Source organism: Thunnus albacares, chromosome 2 (assembly GCF_914725855.1).
Source record: "Thunnus albacares chromosome 2, fThuAlb1.1, whole genome shotgun sequence".
NCBI lineage: Eukaryota > Metazoa > Chordata > Actinopteri > Scombriformes > Scombridae > Thunnus > Thunnus albacares.
In genome coordinates, this window is record NC_058107.1 from 34330227 (window position 1) to 34353375 (window position 23149).

Consider the following 23149-nt stretch of genomic DNA (forward strand, 5'->3'; position numbering starts at 1 on the left):
TAAAATATATGTTTATATTCAGCTATATAATATGTATATTTGGATATGTCAAACTTGAGGATATTGAGTGTAAAAATATTGGTTTCTAAAATTCATAAAACATGAATGATGTTTAATCATGAGTCCATGTACAAGTTTACCAGGAAATAAAACTTTGCTGGAGAATTTATATATCAATATTTATATATTTATATCTATGTATATCTATATCTATTTATATGATGGTCAAACTTAAAATTGAGTCTAAAATATTGGTCTCATTTTTCAAAAACCCACAGCTCAAATGAATTTGGATCCAGATCTCATCTCTGAACGGGGGGGGAAACTTGGTCGATGAAAACCACCTGATAGCTAGTTGGCCCGCCTACACCCCCTCAGCCCCGGCCCCTCCTGCTGACTCCACACCGCTGCTGATGGTGAGCCCATTCACCGACAGAGGATTTTGGAGGCGAGAGCCACAGGCTATAAGCTCCCTCATCCCTTCCAGCGGCTGACCTGCGCTGAACCCAGTGGCATCTTGCACCTCTCATCCAGCGGCACACCTCAGTCTCCGCTCCGGGGTTAATTTTTTTGGGCAGTCGGAGGGAAAAATAAGGGATGCGCGCAGGGTCCTTGAACGCCACAAAGAAGTTCACGAGGCTGACTGAAAGAAGAGGACTCTCCTCCTGTTGATTCAGCTCCTCTTTTCACATTTCAGGAATATTGCAGGAGCACACTTCTCACCTCTATATGGCAAAGTTCCTGGCTGAATTACTGGGATGCACACTTCCAGACAAGGGAACTCCTCCTTTGTTCGAGGTAAAGATGCTTTAAAATACACCGTAACAGATCTCCAATGTTTTACTGCATTAATATATGATCTGATGCTCTAATACAAACACTGAGTTTTTATTCATGGATAAAAAGTTGCAGTCTGCCTGTTCATCTCGTGAGTTCTCTATGGCAACAGGAGGCTGAGGCTTTGTTCATCAATATGATTGGCAGTCGCTGTGCTGAAAAGCACTTCATTGACAGTGATCCCTGCAGGTTCAGGGTTTTTTTTTTTAAAACGCTGCTGCTACGGTGCTCTGCCCTGCACACACTCACCGATGCATACAGTGACGAGATGTTTATCCAGCATATTGCTGCGGGCTGCAGATTATAATGCGCATTATTTGCGTCTTTACGCGCACGAAAAAGCACTGTAATAATCCTAAAATGTTCCCGCAGCAGCTCTGTGGTTTATCTCTTGACTCTGGTGCTCAGTAATGAGTTTGTTATGACCTCGTCACACTTTGTGGCGTTTTTGTATCTCCTTTCCTGCCACTGTTTTGTTGCCATAGCGGGGGATTTTCTGTGATTTGCACAGAATCCTTCCAAATTTTATTTTAGGGTGATTATAGACGCCCTGGTGATTTTCGCTGTAAGTCGTGCTGCGTGCGGCGCCAACATACGGTGTCTCAAGAAGAAACGTCTAAAGACTCAAATGCTGCTAGTATTTGGGTCAGTGTGCCACACACTGTGCCACACACTGTGCCACACGCTATGCCACACACACACACACACATATGTAGGTATAGCTATCTTACTGAGGACATTCATTGACATAATGCATTCCCTAAACCTAACCCTAACCTTAACCATCACAACTAAATGCCCACCCCAACCCCCCTAAACTAAACTCTAACATTGACCCTCAAACCAAGTCTGAACCCTTAAACAGCCGTTTGAAGGTGCGTCAGAAAGTGAAGACTTGCCAAAATGTCCTCACTTCCCAGGTCTAAAACTCACTTGGTTCTCACATTTATAGCCATTCAAACACACACACACACACACAAACACACACACACACACACACACACACACACACACACACAGACACACACACACACACACACCCTGCACCTGTACTTTCGTGGCTTCGCCTGAGGACTGTTCACTTTCAACTCTACTATGAATGATGGATAAATCTGAAGTGACGTAGCTGTTTTTTTTTTAGCTGAACTTTGTTGTTTCTCTGCCAGAGAGGTTCTGATCTTTGTTGGATTGTTGCTGTGTTTTATAATTGTACAGTGAAGAAGTGCTGCAGTGATCAGTCAACTAATTGATTAGTTAATTGACTGTGAATTAGTCAAAGTATTTTGATAGGTGATTATTCAGTGAGTCAAGGAAACATACAAAGCTCCTTTGGGGTTTTTTGACAGTTGATAAGTGCTGGATATTTGTCATTATTTTAGACCAAATTATTAACTGATTGATTAAACCAATCAATATATAGTTGATTCTGGAGATAATCCTTAATGACAGCCCCACAGAACCTTCATGAAAGCATAAAATATCCCTGTTGCACATCCTTAAATCCCATTTTCTTTCTTATTAATTAACGTGACCTTTCAGTCATTGTTGTGCTGTAATATAATGGTTTCCAATTTGGGGGTTAGGTCCCACCAAGGGGTCACAAGATAAAACCGAGCGGTCCCTGAGATGACATATCAAATAGGACAGGGGATTGCCAATTATTTTCTTTTTCTAATGAAATTATGAAGCACAGTCACCAAGTTTAGTGACCAGCTGCTGGCACGTTGGTCTGAACAGCAAGAAATGGAGTGTATTATTTTGAATATTGCAAATATTGCAACTCATGCTGTACCCTGAGTAACCACAAATGCATAGAAATTCATATTAAACACTTCCTTCATACACTATAGATTCAACACTAGACCTGGGCTGTGGGTTATGTTGAAACTGTGTAGATCCATTGTTAAAAAACTCAGAATACTGAGCTCTACAGTCATTTAGTCCCAAAACCAAAGGATCTGTTAAGTGTAGTGTCTTTTTTTAACATCTCTGGTGAGTTTTTTCATCATTTTCTATACATTATTAGCTCAACATCTCTCCGTCAAATCAAGGAAGGTATGTCTGAATATCAGTATGCTTCACAGTCATTTTTGTATGAATTTACAGGAAAGGAAAGTCACATGGATCAACGAGGAGGACAGGACACAGAAATAAACAGATTTGGTGTGCTGGATAATGTTGTGTAATAATGGTTTATGTCCAACTCCAGTGATGAAAATGTTCTCAAAAGGAAACACATTTTTTCATCTTTGCATCTGTAATTTCATCTTACGTTAGAATTGGACCTGACGGGCATTGTGCAACATCGGCCCTCTGAATGAAAAAAAAAAAAAACTGTTTCAGATTTATTTTCATCACATATGCAGACTCCACAACAACCACGGGATTGTTTAATCCACCGGGCATCATCTCAATCTGCCTAACACATAGCGTGTGTGAGTCAAGTATTAAAATCATCTCAGGAAATGTGTTAGAGAGGATCATCATAGTAACTTCTGGGAAAATGAAATGATGACCTGCTCCGCTCTGTCCGGCTTTACAGGGGACGAAGATTAGATTCACGGCAGCAGTTATATAAAGCTTTATGTCCCATTCCACCTTAAACTGTTGTATTGAGAAGGTACTGAAAGCACATAACAGACCTTTTTGATTTAGCAACAATGTCTGTTTATAACAGTGGCAGTTATATATCAATCAATCAATCAATCTTTATTTATATAGCGCCAAATCACAACAAAAAGTCATCTCAGGGTACTTTTCACATAGAGCAGGTCTAGACCGTACTCTTTAATTTACAGAGACCCAACAATTCCCCCCATGAGCAAGCACTTGGCGACAGCGGTAAGGAAAAACTCCCCTTTAACGGGTAGAAACCTCAAGCAGAACCAGGCTCTTGGTGGGCGGCCATCTGCCTTGACCGGTTGGGTTGAGAGAGAGAAAGAAAGAAGGGGGGAGGGAGAGGAGGGGGAGGAGGAGGAGGAGGAGGAGAGGGTGGGACAGAATAACAACAATCATAACAATAACAGCAGCAATAGCAATAGTTGTGAAGGCTCGGCCTGCAACTCAGGGTTTCCTGCGAGATGAGAAAGCATAAAAAAATCCGGGAGAAGAAGCCAAGTTAGTAACATGCATTAATGGTACCTGGTACATAGTGTTTTTTTGGTTATTAAGAGAGCTATAACTCATAATATTTGCTTCCTCCTTAAGCCCATTTGACTTTTTTATGGGTATTTAATCTTATTTAGCTCCACCCATCAAGGTTCAACCCAACTTTACCAGTTTATCAAGACCAACAGAAGTTACAGTCACTACAGCTTTACCCAAAAGGCTGAGATGAGATATGTCTATGAATACCACAAGCTCATAGAATTCAATCTGCACATTCAACAAAACAGTAGCAGTTTCACATGATGAATTATAAAATGACTGAAGCAAAGAATACTTTTTTGTAGGAGAGAAGATGAACCAGTGTTGAGGACGATCCAGTAGTTGGATTTTTAGGAGGCCTTGGAGTGTTTCAGTGCAGCAAAATGAGTAATATGTGAACTCACTTTTTGTTTAAAGGGGCGTGCAGATTTCTACATGAAGATGAGTTTATGGTTAGTTACTCCTCAGCCTGTGAAAGCGGTTTTATAGTTTCTCCTGTGGCTCTGGAAGATTTTTTAAAGTCTTAGAAAATAATCTTGTAGATGTCATGATGGTTATCTCAGATTGGATTTAAAAGTTGTAGGTTTTTTTATTCATTTATTGAGAACATAGAATTTGAAAGGAATTTATCAGGCAGCAGACGTCTAATGACAGACTATTGAGTTGCATTATAGGTGAAGTAGGATTGAGCGTTTTCTGGATATTGATTCCTACTAGCGACTAAAAGTCAGGATATCTCAGCCTCCGTTGCTTCGATTTTGACCATTCATTGTCTAATTTGTCTCTTTTGAGTTCCTGTAATATGAAAGTGAAATACTAAATCAATGGAGTACCCATTTAACTACATGTATATTTGAAGATCAAGACTTTTTTCTTTTTGTTTTCCATTTAGCCAGTTACATATCTGTTTATAAGGTTGTTGCAGTATTTTTGGGATTATAAAGATCTAAGATGCATAATTCTAAGTGCAGATGTTGCAAATAATGCAGGTATTTTCAAAGTAGGAGTTATAACTATACTGTCATCACTCATGTAAACGTGAGACAAATCTAACGGCAGTTAGAAGTGTTACATAGCTCATTTGTGTTTTACAGTATATCATACAAGTATCTTTTCCTTAACTTGCATCAAATTTCCATTTATGATAGTCAACACTTGTGAAATCATGTTTTTTTATTCACAAATTAGGTTCGACTTTAATTTGAACGACTACAGAATCAAGCTGCAGCTGTTACAGGATAAAGATGTGTTGTTTAAGATGACTTACTGTGCTGTTTTGCTGTTTAAATGCAAGAGCACAACAGCAAATGTGTCCCATGGGAAGCACCTTTTTCCTCCTCATCTCAGAAGGAGAACATCAGTAACAGTTTATTTGCATTTTCCTCTTATTTTATCAACAGAATCAAAGCTGTAACACCTTGGCTTATACATTTTTCTTATGACGACAACTCTCAACTGGAAGCTTTTTTCTTTAAATGCACAAAGTGTCTTGTATTATAAAAGTGAAGCTTCATCAAAGTATTTTTTCTTAAATTCCTTTTCTTTTTACCGACTTCGCCCGGCATCACTCTGCCTCTGCATTTCTTTGTCTTGTTCCTACTCTCATCCTTGCACTTTGCCACATTTCTTCTTTCTGTCTCTTTTACCAACTCGTCATTCACTCACGTACTGTCTGCTCCTGCTGCCAGGCCTCCTCTCGCTTTATTCTCTCTGTAGCCTTTAAGCGAGGCTTTATTCGTGGTCGGGAGCTTGTTTTTCAAGTGGTATGCTGTTTTCAATCACTGTACACTCATGGACTGTCTGTCGGTTTGAAAAGATTCTGAGAATCCCAAGGTTTTCAGAGGAAGAACATCTGAGAAAAAAAATATCTAAAATCTGAGGAGCTGGATTGTGACATCAGAGAATAAGTTATACTGCAAGAATGATGCACGCCTGCAGTATGCTCAGTGTGTTTTCATGGACAGGCAGCGTGTGTGTATATGATGTGTGACATCACCCGTCGGTGGTTTGCATTGGAGCTGGTTTGAAGCCCAGAGTTGCAGCTCTTGGTCGGCGCCATCTTTTCCGTTTGGAGACAGGACCTTCCAGATAAGCAGTGTGAGGTGTTGACTTTCACGCTCTGGAAACACGCCCCGCTATCTCAGGCTGAAGCTAACGCTAGCTTACTGGGAACACGGAGCACTGCACAGTTGAGCTAACTACTTTAGATGACTTGTGCTAACAGGACGGCTGTCTTAATCAACTAACATTAAAATTACTGAAATATTGTGACAATAGTCCGACTGAGTGTGAGTCCCGGAGTGTGAGTCAATCACAGCTGTCAATCAACGCCCAAACGGCAAACATCAAAGCTACTATAAGTCTTCAAATCTTATTAATGGAGCAATAATTTCCAAAATGACCACCAGCAAACTTATTACAGGGCCCGTATTTAATGATTCAGACTATAATGACTTGTTGCAGAAACTTATTGACTTCTAGAGAGACGTTTATGTTTTTTGAATGTGAGCCAGTTGGAACCAGCATCTAGTGGCCATTGGTGGAATTACACTTTAAGGTACTTTGTTGTCTTCATACACACAGCAGTTAAACACACAAAACACCCCTCCACAACAGATTACACACTTCTGTCATTCACCAACACTAAACTATGCAACACATAAAATCATATGCAAGATGATTTTTTTCTTAACTGTCTGTGTGGGTCCAGAGGGGGGATTTTTACTGTGTGTGTGTGTGTGTGTGTGTGTGTGTGTGTGTGTGTGTATGAACATGCATGTGTTAATATATGCAGAAGACAAGGACATCCAGTGCAACAGGGCATCATGTTCCCTATAATTAAATTCTAATGCTTCATCTGTTGAGAATAATTTGTGTGGATTTGTTTTATAATGTTTATGCCAATAAATGTGTTTTTGTAATTATTTGTGACAAGTCAAGGCTACAAACGCGTGCTCCTGAATATCAACCAAGTAGTTATGGGTAGAAAATAAGGGACAGATACTAGAATATCAATTGAACATTAAACAAAAGACTTTGTACCACAAATTTCATTAGTTGTTTTCGTTTCCTCATATTCTTAACGCGTGATCAGAATGATGAAGAACTTAAGAACTTCCATGTTGCCATGACGATAATCAATATTTTATGTATTGAAAGGAAACAAAACATATAAAACAGAACACTTTTTGTAATCCATTACATGACGCATATTCTGATTTGACTTTGCTGAAAGAAGACTTTGCTTGAACACAAGGTTAACTTGATCCATCATTTAAAACAAATTCAGATATTTTTTTCCAGTGAAAATTGGTAAAAACAACAAAAAAGCCTCACATATACACAATCACAGATGTTTGAGAGAACACATTCACACAAAAATAAAAAAAATCCTGAGAAATTGATGAAAACTGCAACATTACGAGACAGTAAAACGGCGTGTTGTTGGTTTAGAGGCAACATGTATGTGTCTGTGAAGCCAGTGATATCTCACTGCAGCACAAGTTCGTACATCGTACATCATCGGCTAGAGGAGACACGTTAGATTACAACAAATACTTTGGTGAATCAGCTCTTATGTTGCTGCAGCTCTTCCTGCTTCCCTTTGATTGCTGGTAATGTTGGTGAGCTGGTATTTAAACCTGTCTTCAGTAATAAACCTCAGTATAAAAACTGTTGTAATGTTGTTGTATTTGACTTCATTATAAAGTGGAGCTCCACTGATTTAACACATAAAAGTCTGATAACAGGTGTTGGGGAGCATTGTGAATATGATAAAAAAAACAACAACATATTTTTGGGTCCAGAGGGAGCTGTGTGAAATCTGATAAATTGCCTTAAGTGATGTCACTTGAGTCAGCGTTGGTCAGGGCTGAAGACAAGTTTACCACACCTCTGTAGCTCCTCATCTCTGCTCGAGGCTAGCAGCTCCAGGCTACATTAACCACTACTAGCATAACACACATCAATCTCTGACCGAACTGTGGACGGTCAAGTTGCATTGTGGGTAATGTAGGTGCCAAGTTTTGACAAGGAAGAAGAATAAAAGACACTTTATATCTCTGGTTCTGCTGCATCAATTTTGATACTTTTTTTTTTTACAATGTTAGAGAAGTGCAATGCTAAATTGGTGGAGTACTTTTTAAAATATTTTGTCCATCTCATTTACAGACAATATATGAAGCGCAAAATAGAATCTAATACAGCAACACCACAAACTGCAAGTTCAAGTTGTGACAAAATCTCTCTGATAAGGTATCAACAGTTACTAAAATTGATAAGAGTTTATACTATTGTATTGGATTGTTTACAGTGTGCAGAGATTTCTATTTTTGTGGTCACTTGGTGTAGTTTGTTCAATCATCTTCTTCTTTTGCCTGCCTTGTGAACACTGCATTGATGATTGAAGTTCAGCCTGAATGAGCTGCTAACTAGCTGGTTGAGAGACACGACGCCTTTTCTTGACAATATATTAGTTTACTTAAGGAGAGTCTACGGATGGCGAGTGGGATGCAATACTGTACAATCAGGCTTTTATGTGACTTAGGAGCCCAGCACATGTAGCATGGAACATGAAGGTTAAATTACAGTTGTGTTTGTGAGGAGGAGTGCTACACAAAGATGCTTTTCTGCCTTCTTTTTTTAAAAGATATTTTATGCCTTTGTTATGGAGACAGTGAAGAGATGACAGGAATTGAAGGTAGAGAGTGATGGGGGGGGGGGTGACAGGCAACAAAGGTTCACAGCTGGATGTGAACCACAGACGATGCAGTTACATGGTGTGCATCTTGATGAATGATACTCTATTGATCTCAGTGCCACTCGGCTTGATCATTAATATTTGTAATTTAGGAGTTAAACAGCTTGTAAAAATATCTTTTTTTCAATAAATTTTGCAGCTGCTTCTTGTGTTATGATTGTCATTAACTTGAATGCAGCTGTTCTTCTTCACATCTGCACAGTAATGAGAACTGCTTGTTTTGTTTCTTTTTTAAGCTTAAGTGAATCATCTAAGCTTAACATTGATCACAAACAAATGTAAATGGAAAAAGAAAAAGGTTGAAACCAGAAGTTCCTACTGTGTTTGTAATCTGGAAGAAACATATTGTCTCATGCCTGCTGACTGTGTACACAAGTCTGTGTAAGAGTGTGCACAGTATATGCTTTCATGATGAGATGGGAGCATACGTCTGAGGTTTGCACACTGACTCTGTGTGTGTGTGTGTCTGTGTAGAGACAGCATTCAACCTTCCTCTTATGTCAATTGTATTTGAGAAAAAAAAAAGGCCAAAACACTGCTATGTGCAAATCTTAGCAAGTATTCAAGTCATCAAGTTTTTAATCTCACTCGCAAGTCAAATTGTGTGTGCGCGTGTGATAGAGAAAGAAAGTATTTTCAAGCAGCAAAAGAAATCCAAAGAACAGCGAGAGCCAAGGTAATGCTGGATTTAAAAAGCCTCCGTCACTATGACAACCACTGAAATCACTGGATGAAGCAAAGACAAGCACAGCTTCCACTGAGTCCATGCTTTTTCATCAAATGAATGATTTTACATTTAAACTTCACAAATGTTAACCATTCAGCCGGAGCTTGTCTCCTTTTCGTACCTTGACCTGACCTGTACGCTGATAAAAGTTTCAGTAACCTTTTCTCAATTTGTCGTAATTTCATGGCCGAGATTAAGGTTTACAAGCACAACATGGACTCATGGAGCTTTTTATTTGTGCTGATTTCTCATTATATTCAAGAGGAGATTAAATAGATCTCTGTTTATTTGATCTTAGAAGTGGTAATTGAACTGAATGAGATGAAAACTGACAAAATATCTTCAGTTCCCGGTTCTAATAGAGCTTTTTTACTGTGTCACAATATCACATTTGTGGAAATGTCGTGCTCATTTTGATTCACGTTGAACTTTGCCTCCTCCTAAATGTCAGTGTCTCTATGAAATACAAACGCTGGGAAAGTGTCTCCATGTCCAAAAAGAAAGAAACCAAACCTGTGAATACCTGTCAAGTTTTACAGTTTGGATCAGATCATCTTACCTGAGGTGGGGTATTTTTTTTTTTCTTCGGTCCAATAAAAATCCTCAATATTCCCCTCAAGGACAAGGACATAGGTGGAGTTTTTGGACTGATAGATGATGATTGTGAGATGCTCAGCCATGTGATATTTTTATTTATATACTATAATAATCATTGTATGTTACGGTACAATGTCACCTTAAAATAGTAAAATCTGAATTACAATATACAACCAACAGCTGCAAATAGAAACGGGAAAAAAACAAAACAAGAACAACAAATAATCATGTGAAATGAAGAAATTTTACTGTAAAATGAGGCTGATCATCCTGTATAGACATCATGTGAAATAGTACACATCACTTCAGATGACACGTGTTGAATTGGTTGTATTTTCAAGTGCTACAGAGTAAAAAAAAAGAGTCACAGTTGTAAATCATCATCATGAACAGACGCTCCGGTACAAAGTGAAGCAGAGATCATGTTTTACTGCAGTGCTGTGTTACTGAGAGGGAGATGATCCCAGGAAGTCCGTCCATCACACTGACAGCTCCATACGTACAAAGACTCATAACTCATATATGTCATATTGACGGGAAGAGGAACACAACAGTGTGTGTTTGTTGTTGATATGGTGAGCAGCAAACAGTTGCTTATTTCCACATCCAGCAGTAACATTATCATTCATTGGAAGTTGTGTTTTTGTCCACCTGGTCAATTTAAGTCCAATATTCACTCTTTTAGCTCTGTTTTTGCTCTCTACTGACTCCTGAGGGAAATATCTGGCTCTTTAGCTGCTAAATGCTCCACTATGTTCGCCAGCTAGTCTACAGATAACTGTGTTTGTTTGCTGTTTGTTGCTGAGCAGGTAGTGTACAGTGGCTTTTTAGAGCTTGTTCTCAGAAAACAGCTGCCTGCAACGCTATGAGAGCGCTGAGAGTGAAGCAAAACAGTACAGCTGCAAAACAAAGTGATGCAAATAACGATCCCATAAATATATAAAAGTGAGCCCGTAGACACATTCACAAGGGCCGCTTTTGGACAAATTACACTGCTTTGAATGTAACAAGCTGCCTGCTTTTACTACATCAAATATGTAAATTTGCTGCATTTTTGATTGGCTGATTGATGATGCACCTTGTGTTGATGATATCAGACCATTCATATGCCCTCTCAGGTCCTGTTTGGTTCAAACTAAAGTTTGTGGAAACCCACTAACTCTTTAAGGAAGTTTTCACACTAGGGTTCATTTGTTTTAGTCTCGATCAGAGTTTGCTTCAATTGTAGATGCAGATGATGTTTAGAAATCTCGAATTAATCATGAGGTAGTCATCAGCTGCTGTGTACTCTGTGCTCCTTCCATTCTGACGTTTGTTAGGTGTTTTTCTTTTAAACTGTTACTTAAATCTTTCTACATATTTGACGGTTGAGGTGCTGTGCGTCATGAGTAACCACCTCCTCAAAATAACGTTGGAGGGAGTGAGAATGTCTGATTTTGTGAATAAAATTTCTTTGTCCATCGCTCACTCACATCCCCGCAGGAGGAGTTGAAAGGTGAGCAGCCACAATAGCCAAATGAAAAAGCACCCTATGTGTTCATTGTGTTCTGTGTTTAAATGTGAACATAAAAGTGTGTGTGTGTGTGTGTGTGAGAGAGAGAGAGAGAGACATGGTTCATGGTTCATTTTACAGCTGCACCTGTCTTGCTTGTCAGGAAACGTGTCAAAAGAAAAAGATGAGGCTGTGGGTTTTTGATCAGGAGATCTGAGTCAGAAAGAGAATCCAAAAGAGCCACCGTGTAATGACATATACAGACGTCCACACGCACACACATCAGAAATACACTCAGAATACACTGAAGGCACCCGCACGCATGAACTCTCAGAAAATATTTTAAAGGCACTAACAAGGGTTGTAGTATCTAAACGGATTTAGATTGTGACTGTATGGCTGCCAGTTTGAATCATCTGAGCAGAGAAAATCAATAAGAAACTGTCTGTTCTTGCTGAAAACTGATGTGACCACGAGCAAAGCGCAGCAGACCCTGGGTGTGGCATGAAGTGGAGTTGCTAAATCTAAAAAAAAAAAAGAGGAAAATGAGGGAACGGATAAAACACAATGTTTCTCATGAGTGTGCGTGACATATATTTCTGTGGTAGATGGCTTGTGTAACTCTATGTGTGTGTGTGTGTGAGCCTTGGTCTTTGCCATGCTAGTTACAGAGGAGAATTATTCAGCGGAAGGTCCCTTTAGATCGAGCCTGTCAGTCAAAACCTAACTGCTAATCTGGGAGGTTTTTTTTCCGGCCTGGCAGAGAAATGACTGTGTTGATGAACACTGTTATCAATGCATTTTCTGCCTTCATGACAAACAGCTGTGCTTCCTATAAATGTGCCAAACACAAGAGCGACCAGCTTTCCCATTATCCACAGCAGTTTGTCATCAAGTACCGACCACCATGGCTGAATGATGAAGCCCGCCCGGACGATGCAGCTCCTCTAATCGTTGCTACAAGCTCCAAGAACATGTATTGAGATCCATAAAACCCTAGAAGATCAATATCCCAGAAGAAGTGAATTTTCTCCAAACGCTAAGCTATTTGACCTCTTTACTTCTTTGAGTTAATTTGGAAAATTATTGTTCCATTAAAGAGCTGTTAAAGACTTAAAGGGAAATATATTTTGGGACATGTTTGCCTTGAATGACTCTCAGGCTGTCACATTCAGTTTTATTGCTGTATGTTGCCTAAAATTGTATTTTCAGGCTGAAAAAAGTGACAAAGGTGGTACAGTGTAGTTAACTCAAATCCAAATATGAAATAAACATCCCTTTAAACCTAAAGGTTTCATGTATGGAAGCCCATTTGGACCATTTGTAAAAAAAATAAAATAAAATAAACAAAACTGAACAGAAAGACCTCTTAATAATAATGTTTTTTTTTAATGATTATACTAGTTATTATTTTTCATTATCAAATAATTCACCATTCATTTTCTCAATTAATTGATTGATTGTTCTTTAAAATGTTTGGTAGTGAATAATAATAATAATAAATAGTGAAAAACGCCTGTTACAATTTTCTAAAGCCCAAGATAATGTCTTCAAATTGCTTGTTTTGCCCAGCCTACAATCCAAAGCCCAAAGACTTTCATTTTTCAATTACAGAAAAGTATTTTGAGGATTTCCAGCCTTAATCAAATCGCTCAAATGATTAATCAATTAGCAAAATTGTTCCTAATTAATGTCCCATCACTGTCAGCTCCAGATAAAACATGACGTGCGTATTCTGATGTACAAAAATAACCGAGGAGTCTTGAGTCTGTTACTTTCTATATCAGGATGCCTGTGAGTGTATTATCACATTCATACTACAGCCACTTACTGAAGATAAACAAGGTAGGTTGTGTTTAACTTGTGGTTAGATTCGTTTATGTGACAGATATCTTGCAACACAGCATCAAGCAGTGTTTTTACAACAATATGGCTTAAGAGTATTCTGAAGAAGAAGAATGGTTTAGCTGTAGACTAGATCTGTCTTTGAATTCTCCTTGTTATACAGTTTTAACAGACATCTAACAGTCAATAAGAGACAAGTATTTTCCATGGCATATAAGAGTTTCTCATGTCACTAAATCCATATTAAGTTTCTATTTCTTATAACTCAGTTTCTCATCATACAAGAAGTCAAAATTGATGTGACAGTTGAACCTGCATGCTGCTCTCATCATTTTGACATGTTATAATTATGGAAAAAAAAAAACCCCACAACTGACTGTATACATGCGTTTACCCTCTGGTGGTTGAACCACAAGGGGGTGATGTGTTACACATAACCAATTGCAGCTCACTGGTTGACTGACGTCAGCTTGTGGTCCAGAGAGAGAGAGAGAGAGAGAGAGAGAGAGAGAGAGAGAGGAGGGATGCTGACTCACAAAGGAAACAAACATTAAAACTACTATTGTATTACTTTATTATTGATCCTGCTCGGAAAACAGGAAAAGAAACAACCCCTCACACAGCAGGGGGAAAAAGAAGTGAATTGTTGTGCTGCAGCTTGTGACGGTAAAAATATTGAGTGAAAAGTTGTGAAGCTGGATCATCTGCTGCATGAAGGACAAAATGATTACTGTGAATGCTGAATTATACATTTATATGTCATATGTGTTACTGTATGTTTATACAGAAGGAAAAATATTAACTTTTTTGCCTTGTGACCCCTTAAAAAGAAGCAACATCTGCTCATACGTCTATACCAGTTCTGACCATTAATCCTGGTTTTATTTGAATACATTTTAGAGTCCTGAAGAAGGAAAATTATCCATTAATTTACAAGAACTTAGTAAAGATTAGAGAAAAAAATCGGTTTTATCTTGGGACCCCTTGAAAGTGTCTCGACCTCCAGGTTAGGAACCACTGCAGTGCACTTTCTCATTCAAGGGATTGGGAAGGTGTATCCAAACATTTTACTGGTACTATATATTAACGTAATGTATCCCAATATGACAACTGGTTATAACTTAAATATATGTAACACACAGTAGATAAAATAGACATGTGTAAGATTGTAATATTATATGTACCCTCTCGCTTTTCTTTGTTCCTATATTTAGAAAGTATACCTTTACTGGTAGTTATCTATCACGTGGTTATGAAAAGACAATGTGGTCCAACCAGGTCAGGACTATTCTGTAGTATGATTTAAATTATGTACAAACATATTAACATTATTTTTGCACTTGCAAACAATAAAAAACTTAGTAGTGTGTATGTTGCATGTTCTATTTTGTCCATAATATTATAATGTCTAAATATTATAAGTGACAAAATGATGATTTAGGATGATTTTAAGAACATCATAGTAACAACAGGCAGCTGTGTTGAAAAGTTATACTGTTCTGTTGAAGATTGTTCTGTTTGTATTCTGGATTTTGAAGTTGTTTTTTTTGAAGCCGCTCTTTGATTCAGTACTGTTGCTTTCAATATTTTATATCACTCTTTGAGCGAAATGTGTAAAAAATCCTCTGCATTGCTGGTTTAAACAGATATAGGTACATAACACACATAGTCAGCTCCCCTTGTAGAGCTTGCAAAAAAAAACAGAATTATCAGTGTGAACATGACAGGAGAGAGGATAAGGAGAGGAGGAAAGGAAGGGAAGGGCAGAGGGAAGGAAACACTGGGAGTCAAGTCTTCGCAGGGTGCTGCAGGGAACGGGATGACGAGGAGTTTCACACGGCGGTTTGTGGCGTCATTGACTGTCAGTCATTGTACGAGCGGTCTGTTACTGCTGCTGGTAACTGGTTAGCTGTGTTTAGGATCAGTGTCCCCATGCAGGACATCCTAAAAGAGGGAACACAGTGTTTAATTAATTTGACCTCTCTGACCTCTCTTACTGTTGGACTTTTATGTGTGAGAACTTTTGAGTTTTAGACATTAATATTTTTGGAGAATAAGGACATTTTAAGGTTACAGTATTTGTGGTAATTTTTTATGTATTTATTGTATCTTAGATATAGCAATATAAGGGTTGGGGGGGTAATGGGTGTTGATAAGTTAAAAATGTTTAAGAAATGTTTATCTCTGTTGTAATAAAATGCTTGATATATATAAAAAAAGGTTACAGTAAAGTTTTGGATTAGACATGTAGTTGTGATAGTTATAGTTAAGATGAGGGGCAAGAGGAAGCATTATGTCATCACACCCACTTTCCCATTTTCTCTTTCTGCAGCGCATTTATTAATCTCTTCAAGTGTAAACACTAACAACAGATACATTTGACCCTCAGGTGTACCATTTTAAGGCTATTCTACTTGAAATATAACAGCAATCCTCGACCAAAAAAAGGGAATTGGTGAATTCTAGTAATAAACAGTAGCATCTTTAGGTAAGTCAGGTATGTCTGTATTGCTAATTTATGAGTTGTATAACAGTAATACTTCACAGTATACCCAGATCACGAAAAGTTTTTACATTTTGTTATAATACACCTATAATATGAGTTAAAAATGCAACAAAATACTACTGTATTCTACTGGAACTAGCTAGTTAGCATTAGCAGTCATAGCTGCCAGGAACAGAAAACACACAAAGAGACAATAAGATCCAAGATCCACCTTTAAAAACGTTAACTTCACCAACTGACCTCTAAAAAGTGCAGTACAAAATCACTAAACTTTTCACCAGAATCAAAGAAAATGTATGATTACATTCACCAAGGAGCCAGTAGCTTGTTTTAGTGTCTGTCAAGAGAAACTTTTGAACAGATTTTCATGAACACCCTCACTAGTCAACTTTTTTTTTGTAAAAGCTGGACTTCAATCCATCAAAACTATTTTCTGAGTCTTTGAGAAGTTTTCAGAGTTGGTAGAAATATATGCTTCAAGTTAGCTTTGATGTTTTCAATCAATTCTGTAGCTCAAGTTTAATAGAGAAAAGGAAAGTTGGCGGAATGAAAAAGCCAGACAGATGAAGGGCTGCATGCTAAAAAAAATACTATTTAAAGATCGAGGGGACATTTCTCTACATTGTTCTTGTTACGCCGTAAACATGAGGTGACTTGATGGAGCGAGGCAGATTTCATTTTGGAGGAAACTATCTAAAGAAAATCTACTAGATTTCTGTTCCAGTACCGCATGCATTTGAACTCTGTGCAAATATGCTTTTGGGTGCTGTTTGATTCCAGGACAGTCATTCACATGAATAGCAATGAGATATTCTGGATGCGCTCTGAATTCAGGAAGAGGATACCCCCTGCCATTCATATGCACACAACAGTGTCTCAAACACACAGGCTCATTGACAGTCACACATACACAACCGTTTTCCCATAAAACTACTGCAAACATTATGCGCACATACATTTCTACAATAACAGAGGGGGGTCCCTTGTCAATATGTGCATGTTAATGAATGAATGAATGAATTTGATTTAAAAAAAAACACATATAACACTGCACTGCAGTCATTAAATACACAAAATCACAGAGGATGAAAACACAATAAAAGCCCAAAGGCCTATTTCCATTGCAGTCCTCTAGTAAAACACTTAACAAACCACAAGATAAAAGCAAAACAACAACAAGGCAGCAAGCAAAGACAATGCAATCACATATAAATAGCAGGCGGTGGGGTAGCTATGTCAACATGTTCATGTTTTCTTGGTTGTAAAAAATAGCAGCACAAGTCTCTGCAGACCATCAGGATATTTGCACACTGAATGTTGAGATTCAAGGCTGTGAAGAGTGCAAAACAACAAAACATATGTTTTCTTGTGGCCAAGCACTGTGGCACCAACTGTAACAGACCTTAACTCATACCTGTTGACATTCAGGAGTGTAGACAAAGTCTATTTCCTGATATTTACAAAAGCTCCCAGGTGTAGATGAGTTAGACTGTCTGAAGGAAAAAGAATATGGAGATCCATCAACTTTCCTGGAGTAAGAAAACCAGGGAACTTGCAGGGAACTTGTGGAGGAAGCAAGTTGTGGTACAGTTATTCCATGTGTGCTGGAGAACAGCTCACATATCTGTCTTAGATCATAGTGTATGGAAGATATGCAGCCACCTTATGCAATATTTACAAAAAGAAAAAAGAAGTCCATTCAGTAAAATAAACATTTCTCTGTGGCTCCAGAAAGAAAACAATTTATTTCACAGGGGGAAATTTCTCTGGAATATTCCACATTAGTAGTTTTTTCCCCCTCAATTATGGTTAGAAACCAATTTCAAGGGATAATTGTGGAGACAGTTGACATTTCCACAAAAGCCCACATTTCCCTGGCTCAAACATGCAATCAGGTGTAGTAAGTGTCCGTGTTGATGATTTAATTATTGTTTTTTTCGTACACCGTGTGTAATGATGCCTTTACTGAGAAAATGCATCTTCACCATTTATAGAGGTCGTGAAGTTCGTAAAAATGGACTTTTTCCCATTTATTTCGTCTGGAGATGTAAAGATTTGTTTAACAGTTTGACTTTAATAGTGGCTGATGTCACCTGTTGGTTTTCATTGGAGCTGCTTTTGGTTGGCGCCATCTTTTCCAATTTTTTTGGAAGCCAGCACCTTCCAAATAAGGAGTACAGGATGTTGCCTTTCATGCTTTGGAACACCGAGTGGTGCACACTTTAATGTTAGCTACTTTAGCTAAATTGTGCTAACAGGGCAGGTATCGCAATCACGTAACATTAAACCTACTAAAATACTGCGTGACAGCATCTTGTGAGGGTCTTGTTAGTGTAACTGCGTATCTGAAGAAAAATCACTGTTTATCCTTTAAACAGAAGCTCCAAAAGTCAGAAACAGTGCGAGTCGATCACTATCAATCACAGCTGTCAATCACATATCTTACTAATGGAGCAATAATTTACAAAATGACCCTCCAGCACACTTATTAGAGGGCCTGAATTTAGCGATTGAGACCATAATGACTCATTCAAAAGAAGTTGAGGCTTTTTGAATGGAGTCAAGTGGACCATCTAGTGGCTGTCAGTGGTATTGCACTTTAAGGTATTTCCACATTGGCCTCAGCCTCGAGCTGTTGTAGTTGCCACTGGGTTCACATACACAACAACACTTTGTCTAATTGTGTCCGTGAAGCCATGTGACTGAACCGCATCAGCGCTGACGTTAATGCTTTTAGTCAACACTGTTAAAAAGCCATGACTTGACCTTGACCTGTGAGAAAGGTGACTCCCCACACAGGACCGCCGTGACCCCGCTGACGCCTCACACCTCATTACTACAGGATGACTGATGCACTGAGGTCCCATGTGACCTTTATACACACGTACACACACTCACTTTCTCTCTCACACTCACGCATATCTACTTCTGACCTTCCACAGCAGACGAGCCCATTTCCTGATGAGTGTGGTTGACCCAATGAACCGGTTCACCTTCAGGGATCGGGGGTTCAGCACTGAGGGGTCACCGGGGTTGCTGCCTCCTGGGAAAAGAGTAACAGATTAGATTGGTTGATGCAAGATGATGGACACTAACTTCATTTTATCAATACTGTAGTTGTCCCAGGCAAACTGCTGAAGTGAACTAAATGTGTTTATTTTCCATTAGTCCAGTTAGATTTAATGGAACCAGTGCAGTAGTGCGTAGTCTTACCATATCTACACTGTAAGACACTTGGAAAAACAAAAATACATGACAGAAAACTGGAAACACAAAATGCAAAATTTCCATCCCCTCGTTTTCAAGCTATTTGACCTGCCAAACCACACTCAAAGGTTGAATTCATTAATCTAAAATAATCGTGGAAATTACTGTTCCCATTCTACAGTAATCAAACAATTTCAATAACCAAACACAAGATATAAATACCCCGAAGATAAAATAAATTAAGATATGAATATAAACTCAGAGAACATACAAATGTATTCCATTAAGTGATATAAACAAAAGACTAAAATAAAACTAAAATGAAAGTTTATGCAATCCTTAAAAATGTCTTGTGCTGTCCAATCCCCTGAGAGATAACATAGAGAGAGTACAAAGGAAAAAGGAAGATACAGTTTGCTTTCACCTTTGTCCATTGGTTGTTTGTCTGTGACTAACATATATCAAAAAAACTAAGGGCACATTCAAGCTCCCGTGAGAAAGAAACCAATTGATTAAAGTGACGCTGTGACCTTCACTCCACTCTTCACTTTTGTAATGAGTGTTCCTCCTGAGCCAATAGTCATAGAAACAAAACAAAACAAAACAAAAAAACCCGACGTGGACATTCACAGTCCAAAGAGAAAGAAAATTAATTGGTTTTGGTGACATTGTGAACTTTTCTCTAGCGTCACCATCAGGCCAAACTTGAGATTTATTGGGTTTGGCAGAGGTCTTTTCTCTGTGTGTCTGAGTGTTTGTGTTTTCTCAATACTGCAGTTTGCTTCAATATCAAATAGTCTCTGCTTCCCAGGAACATCATCGACTTTGTGCAGGCAATTATCGGATTGATTTTTGTATTTTTCTAAATCTCATACCCTAGACACGAGAGACGCAGTGCAATTTAAGGGTTTTATTTACCCCGATTTAATGTCCATGAGGAAAAAAAGCTATTTTTACCTGAATATGAACACATTTAATAGTTAAAGTAATGCAGCTTTATGAAAACTGTTCAAATGAGGTTCAAATCAGAAACTGAGCTACATGAGATGACTGATAAAAGGAGACATTTATACCTGTGTAGCCAACACAAAAAGGTAAAAGGGGGAACATACATTAAAATTTACTGTAGATATTTTCCAGTTTAATCCATGTTATTGCTTTTATTCTGCCACCAGTTGGTTTCAGTTGAATATTGTGTTGCTATAGCAACCTCTACTGGCACACAGCCTTGTTACTTCAACCATTTTGTCAGATCTGTGGAAAAGCAAATATTGTATTTTATCTACTCTACAAATTCCCTGTTTGAACATTATCTACACTTCTTATTGCAGCTGTATTATGACTATTAATGTGATTTAGCAGAATTTAGTTTTTCTATGGTTACATTACTGCTAACCAAACTTTAGGCTACTAGCTGTCTGGAGCTAATGTGTTGCTAACTGTTGAATTACTGTTGGGATGACTGTTATGTAAAGTTATTGAACACAACAGAGTAACAAGGAAACTGTGATCCGGTGCCTTTTTATTCTTTAGGCTCTTAAGAATCTCATTTTCTGATTTGTAATCACTCACTGAAATTGTTGTTCAATACTGTTCACAGTTTGCTAGTGGAAGTATGATTACGTGTAAAGTGTGGGTGGAAGAGCTCTGGATTATTTAAATAAAAAATGTATATAAAACACATTAAGTTACAGGTTATATTTTTGAACTCCCCCATATATTGATGAGTTGGTTTTGATCATTCAAGGCCTGGTCACACCAGAACCTTAATGAAATATGTGGTTAGCTTGATAAAGAGGACTACTCACAACTAGCGTTAGTTGGTAAAGTACTGTAGCGAGGCTAATACACCAACTACTATGTAGCATGGTCAGCTAAATGTTAACTAGCCAGTCGGGCGAGTGTTAGTGTTATACACAGTAGCTCTCCAAACATTTTTTTCTCCCCTTACATTTTGTTTTCAGGAGGAAACACTATTTCAGTCAATAAAGAATTATTGAAGGGGTAAAAAAAAGCTCTCTGAACTAGCAAACTTGCTAACTGTCAGTTAGGAAGCTCAGCTTGTTTGCTAACAGAACAATAAGTTCACATAATTTGTTTCTCTAACTGTCTGCAAACCGTGCCTTATCTTTTACTCACAACTAGTATTAGTTGGTACTTTAGCGAGGCTAATACACCAACTACTATGTAGCATGGTCAGCTAACCCTAAACTAGCCAGTCGGGCTAGTGTTAGTGTTATACACAGTAGCTCTCCAAGCATTTTTTCTCCCCTTACATTTTGTTTTCAGGAGGAAACACTATTTCAGTCGATAAAAAGTTAATGAAGGGGTAAAGAAAGCTCTCTGAACCAGCAAACTTGCTAACTGTCAGTTAGGAAGCTCAGCTCGTTTGCTAATGGAACAATAAGTTCACGCAATTTGTTTCTCTAACTGTCCACAAACCGTGCCTTATCTTTTGTTGGGCAGTTACACCACACAGAGGAGGTTTATATAAAAGTGGATGTTGCAAACACAGCTAAACTACTCTGTTGCTATCTGTTCCCTCAAAAGTCTGGAAAGCCAAGATGGTTTGCTATTTTTGTCAAAGTTGATGATGTTTTAAATGCTGGTGTAGGAGTATTTACTGCCAACAGAGTCAATGCCTGCTTTCCCAATTGTTCTGAAAGAATGTCATATCAGGACAGAAACTTGAGGCAGCTCAGGGACCTCAACTCTTAAAATAAAGCTAGTATGATATATGAAACAATGTATGACTGTAAAACTTATAAATTACTACTTAAAACATCACCTAATGACAAAATAGAGGCTAAATGAAAAGATTTATGAAGGCTGTAGGTTGTGGACCATATAATTTGTTATGATCTGGCTGTTTGTGATAAGCTTTTAAAACTGGATGTTTTTAATGTGTGTCTGTTTAGTGATACTTTTTCCATCTTTTTTTTTTTTGTTTGTGTGTGTATTGACGCAGTGAGATGTCAAGGCTATTTACCATCTTGTTTTACATGAATCTTCCAAAACCAACTGCTGTCAACAGATAACAAAAACCCAAATGGATGGATGAGATGTCTGAAACTAAAATGTCAGAAGCAAAATGTCCCGCTGTGCTTGTGATCAGATGGAGAAGGCGATTCTCTCTCTCCGTCTCATCCCCCAGTTCTCATTTTCCTCGCCCTTCCGTCTCCTCACCTCGTCTCTCTCCTCCTATCAAAGATACGTTCAATCATAGCAATTGTGACACTCTCCTCTCCGCCTTGTAATATTCCTCTAAAGGTCACAGCAATTGTCTGCTGGAGTAAAACAAAAAGAGAAAAAAAAAAAAAAACTGTCAGGCAGCTGAAAACCAAGGGTTGTTTCAGCTGCAGGACAAACTGATCGTGTCTGTCAGATGTGAAAACATCGACTTTTTGTCTGTTGCTCAAAAATGCAGATATCAAACTGGCTTGAAAGGATCATAGGTAAAATCAAGGTGTGGAATAGATCCAGGGTGCTTGGACTAATGGATGGATGTTTACTCTTTGTCAGAGCTTAAACAAGATAATTGAAAAAGCTAAAAGTCAATAGAGGTTAGAAAATTGAGTTTGCGATAGATAATAAACTTTCCTGGAAGAAAATTTATCGCTTATAGAGAATTTTAAATGAAAATTTCAAATATTGTCTTACTAAATTAAGACATACATAAGACATAAGCTGTCACTTCTTTCCTGCGGTTCTCTACTCTTTTGCTATTGTTTCTGTACATTATTGAAGAAGAGTCATACAACTCAGGATCAGCATTTTGAGCTTGAGCAGATGCATCTTTGTGCCAACTAGAGCAAATCTTCTCTGTTCTGTTTCTTTCCATTTACTTTTCCTGCATTTTTTTTTTTACAAACATTTTGTACACAAGTTTAATATCAACAAAAAGTTGGGAGAACATTTTGGTATTTGGGGTTGTAACGTGGCTCTAAAACAAAATCTAGGATCTTTAATGAGTAACTTAAAAAGGATATTGCTGCTCTTGAACCTCTGACCTCTGACACCTAGCTGTGATAT

General features: G+C 38.2%; 1 protein-coding gene across 1 annotated transcript in view; it reads left to right on the forward strand.

Moving 5' to 3' along the window:
• The first annotated feature begins 445 nt into the window (after nucleotides 1-445).
• Nucleotides 446-23149, forward strand: part of rasgef1ba (RasGEF domain family, member 1Ba) — a 147215-nt gene continuing 124511 nt past the window's right edge. The window contains exon 1 of the mRNA XM_044332179.1: nucleotides 446-798. Within this exon, the coding sequence (XP_044188114.1) occupies nucleotides 730-798 (69 nt within the window). The 5' untranslated portion in view covers nucleotides 446-729. The remainder of the gene's footprint in view (nucleotides 799-23149) is intronic.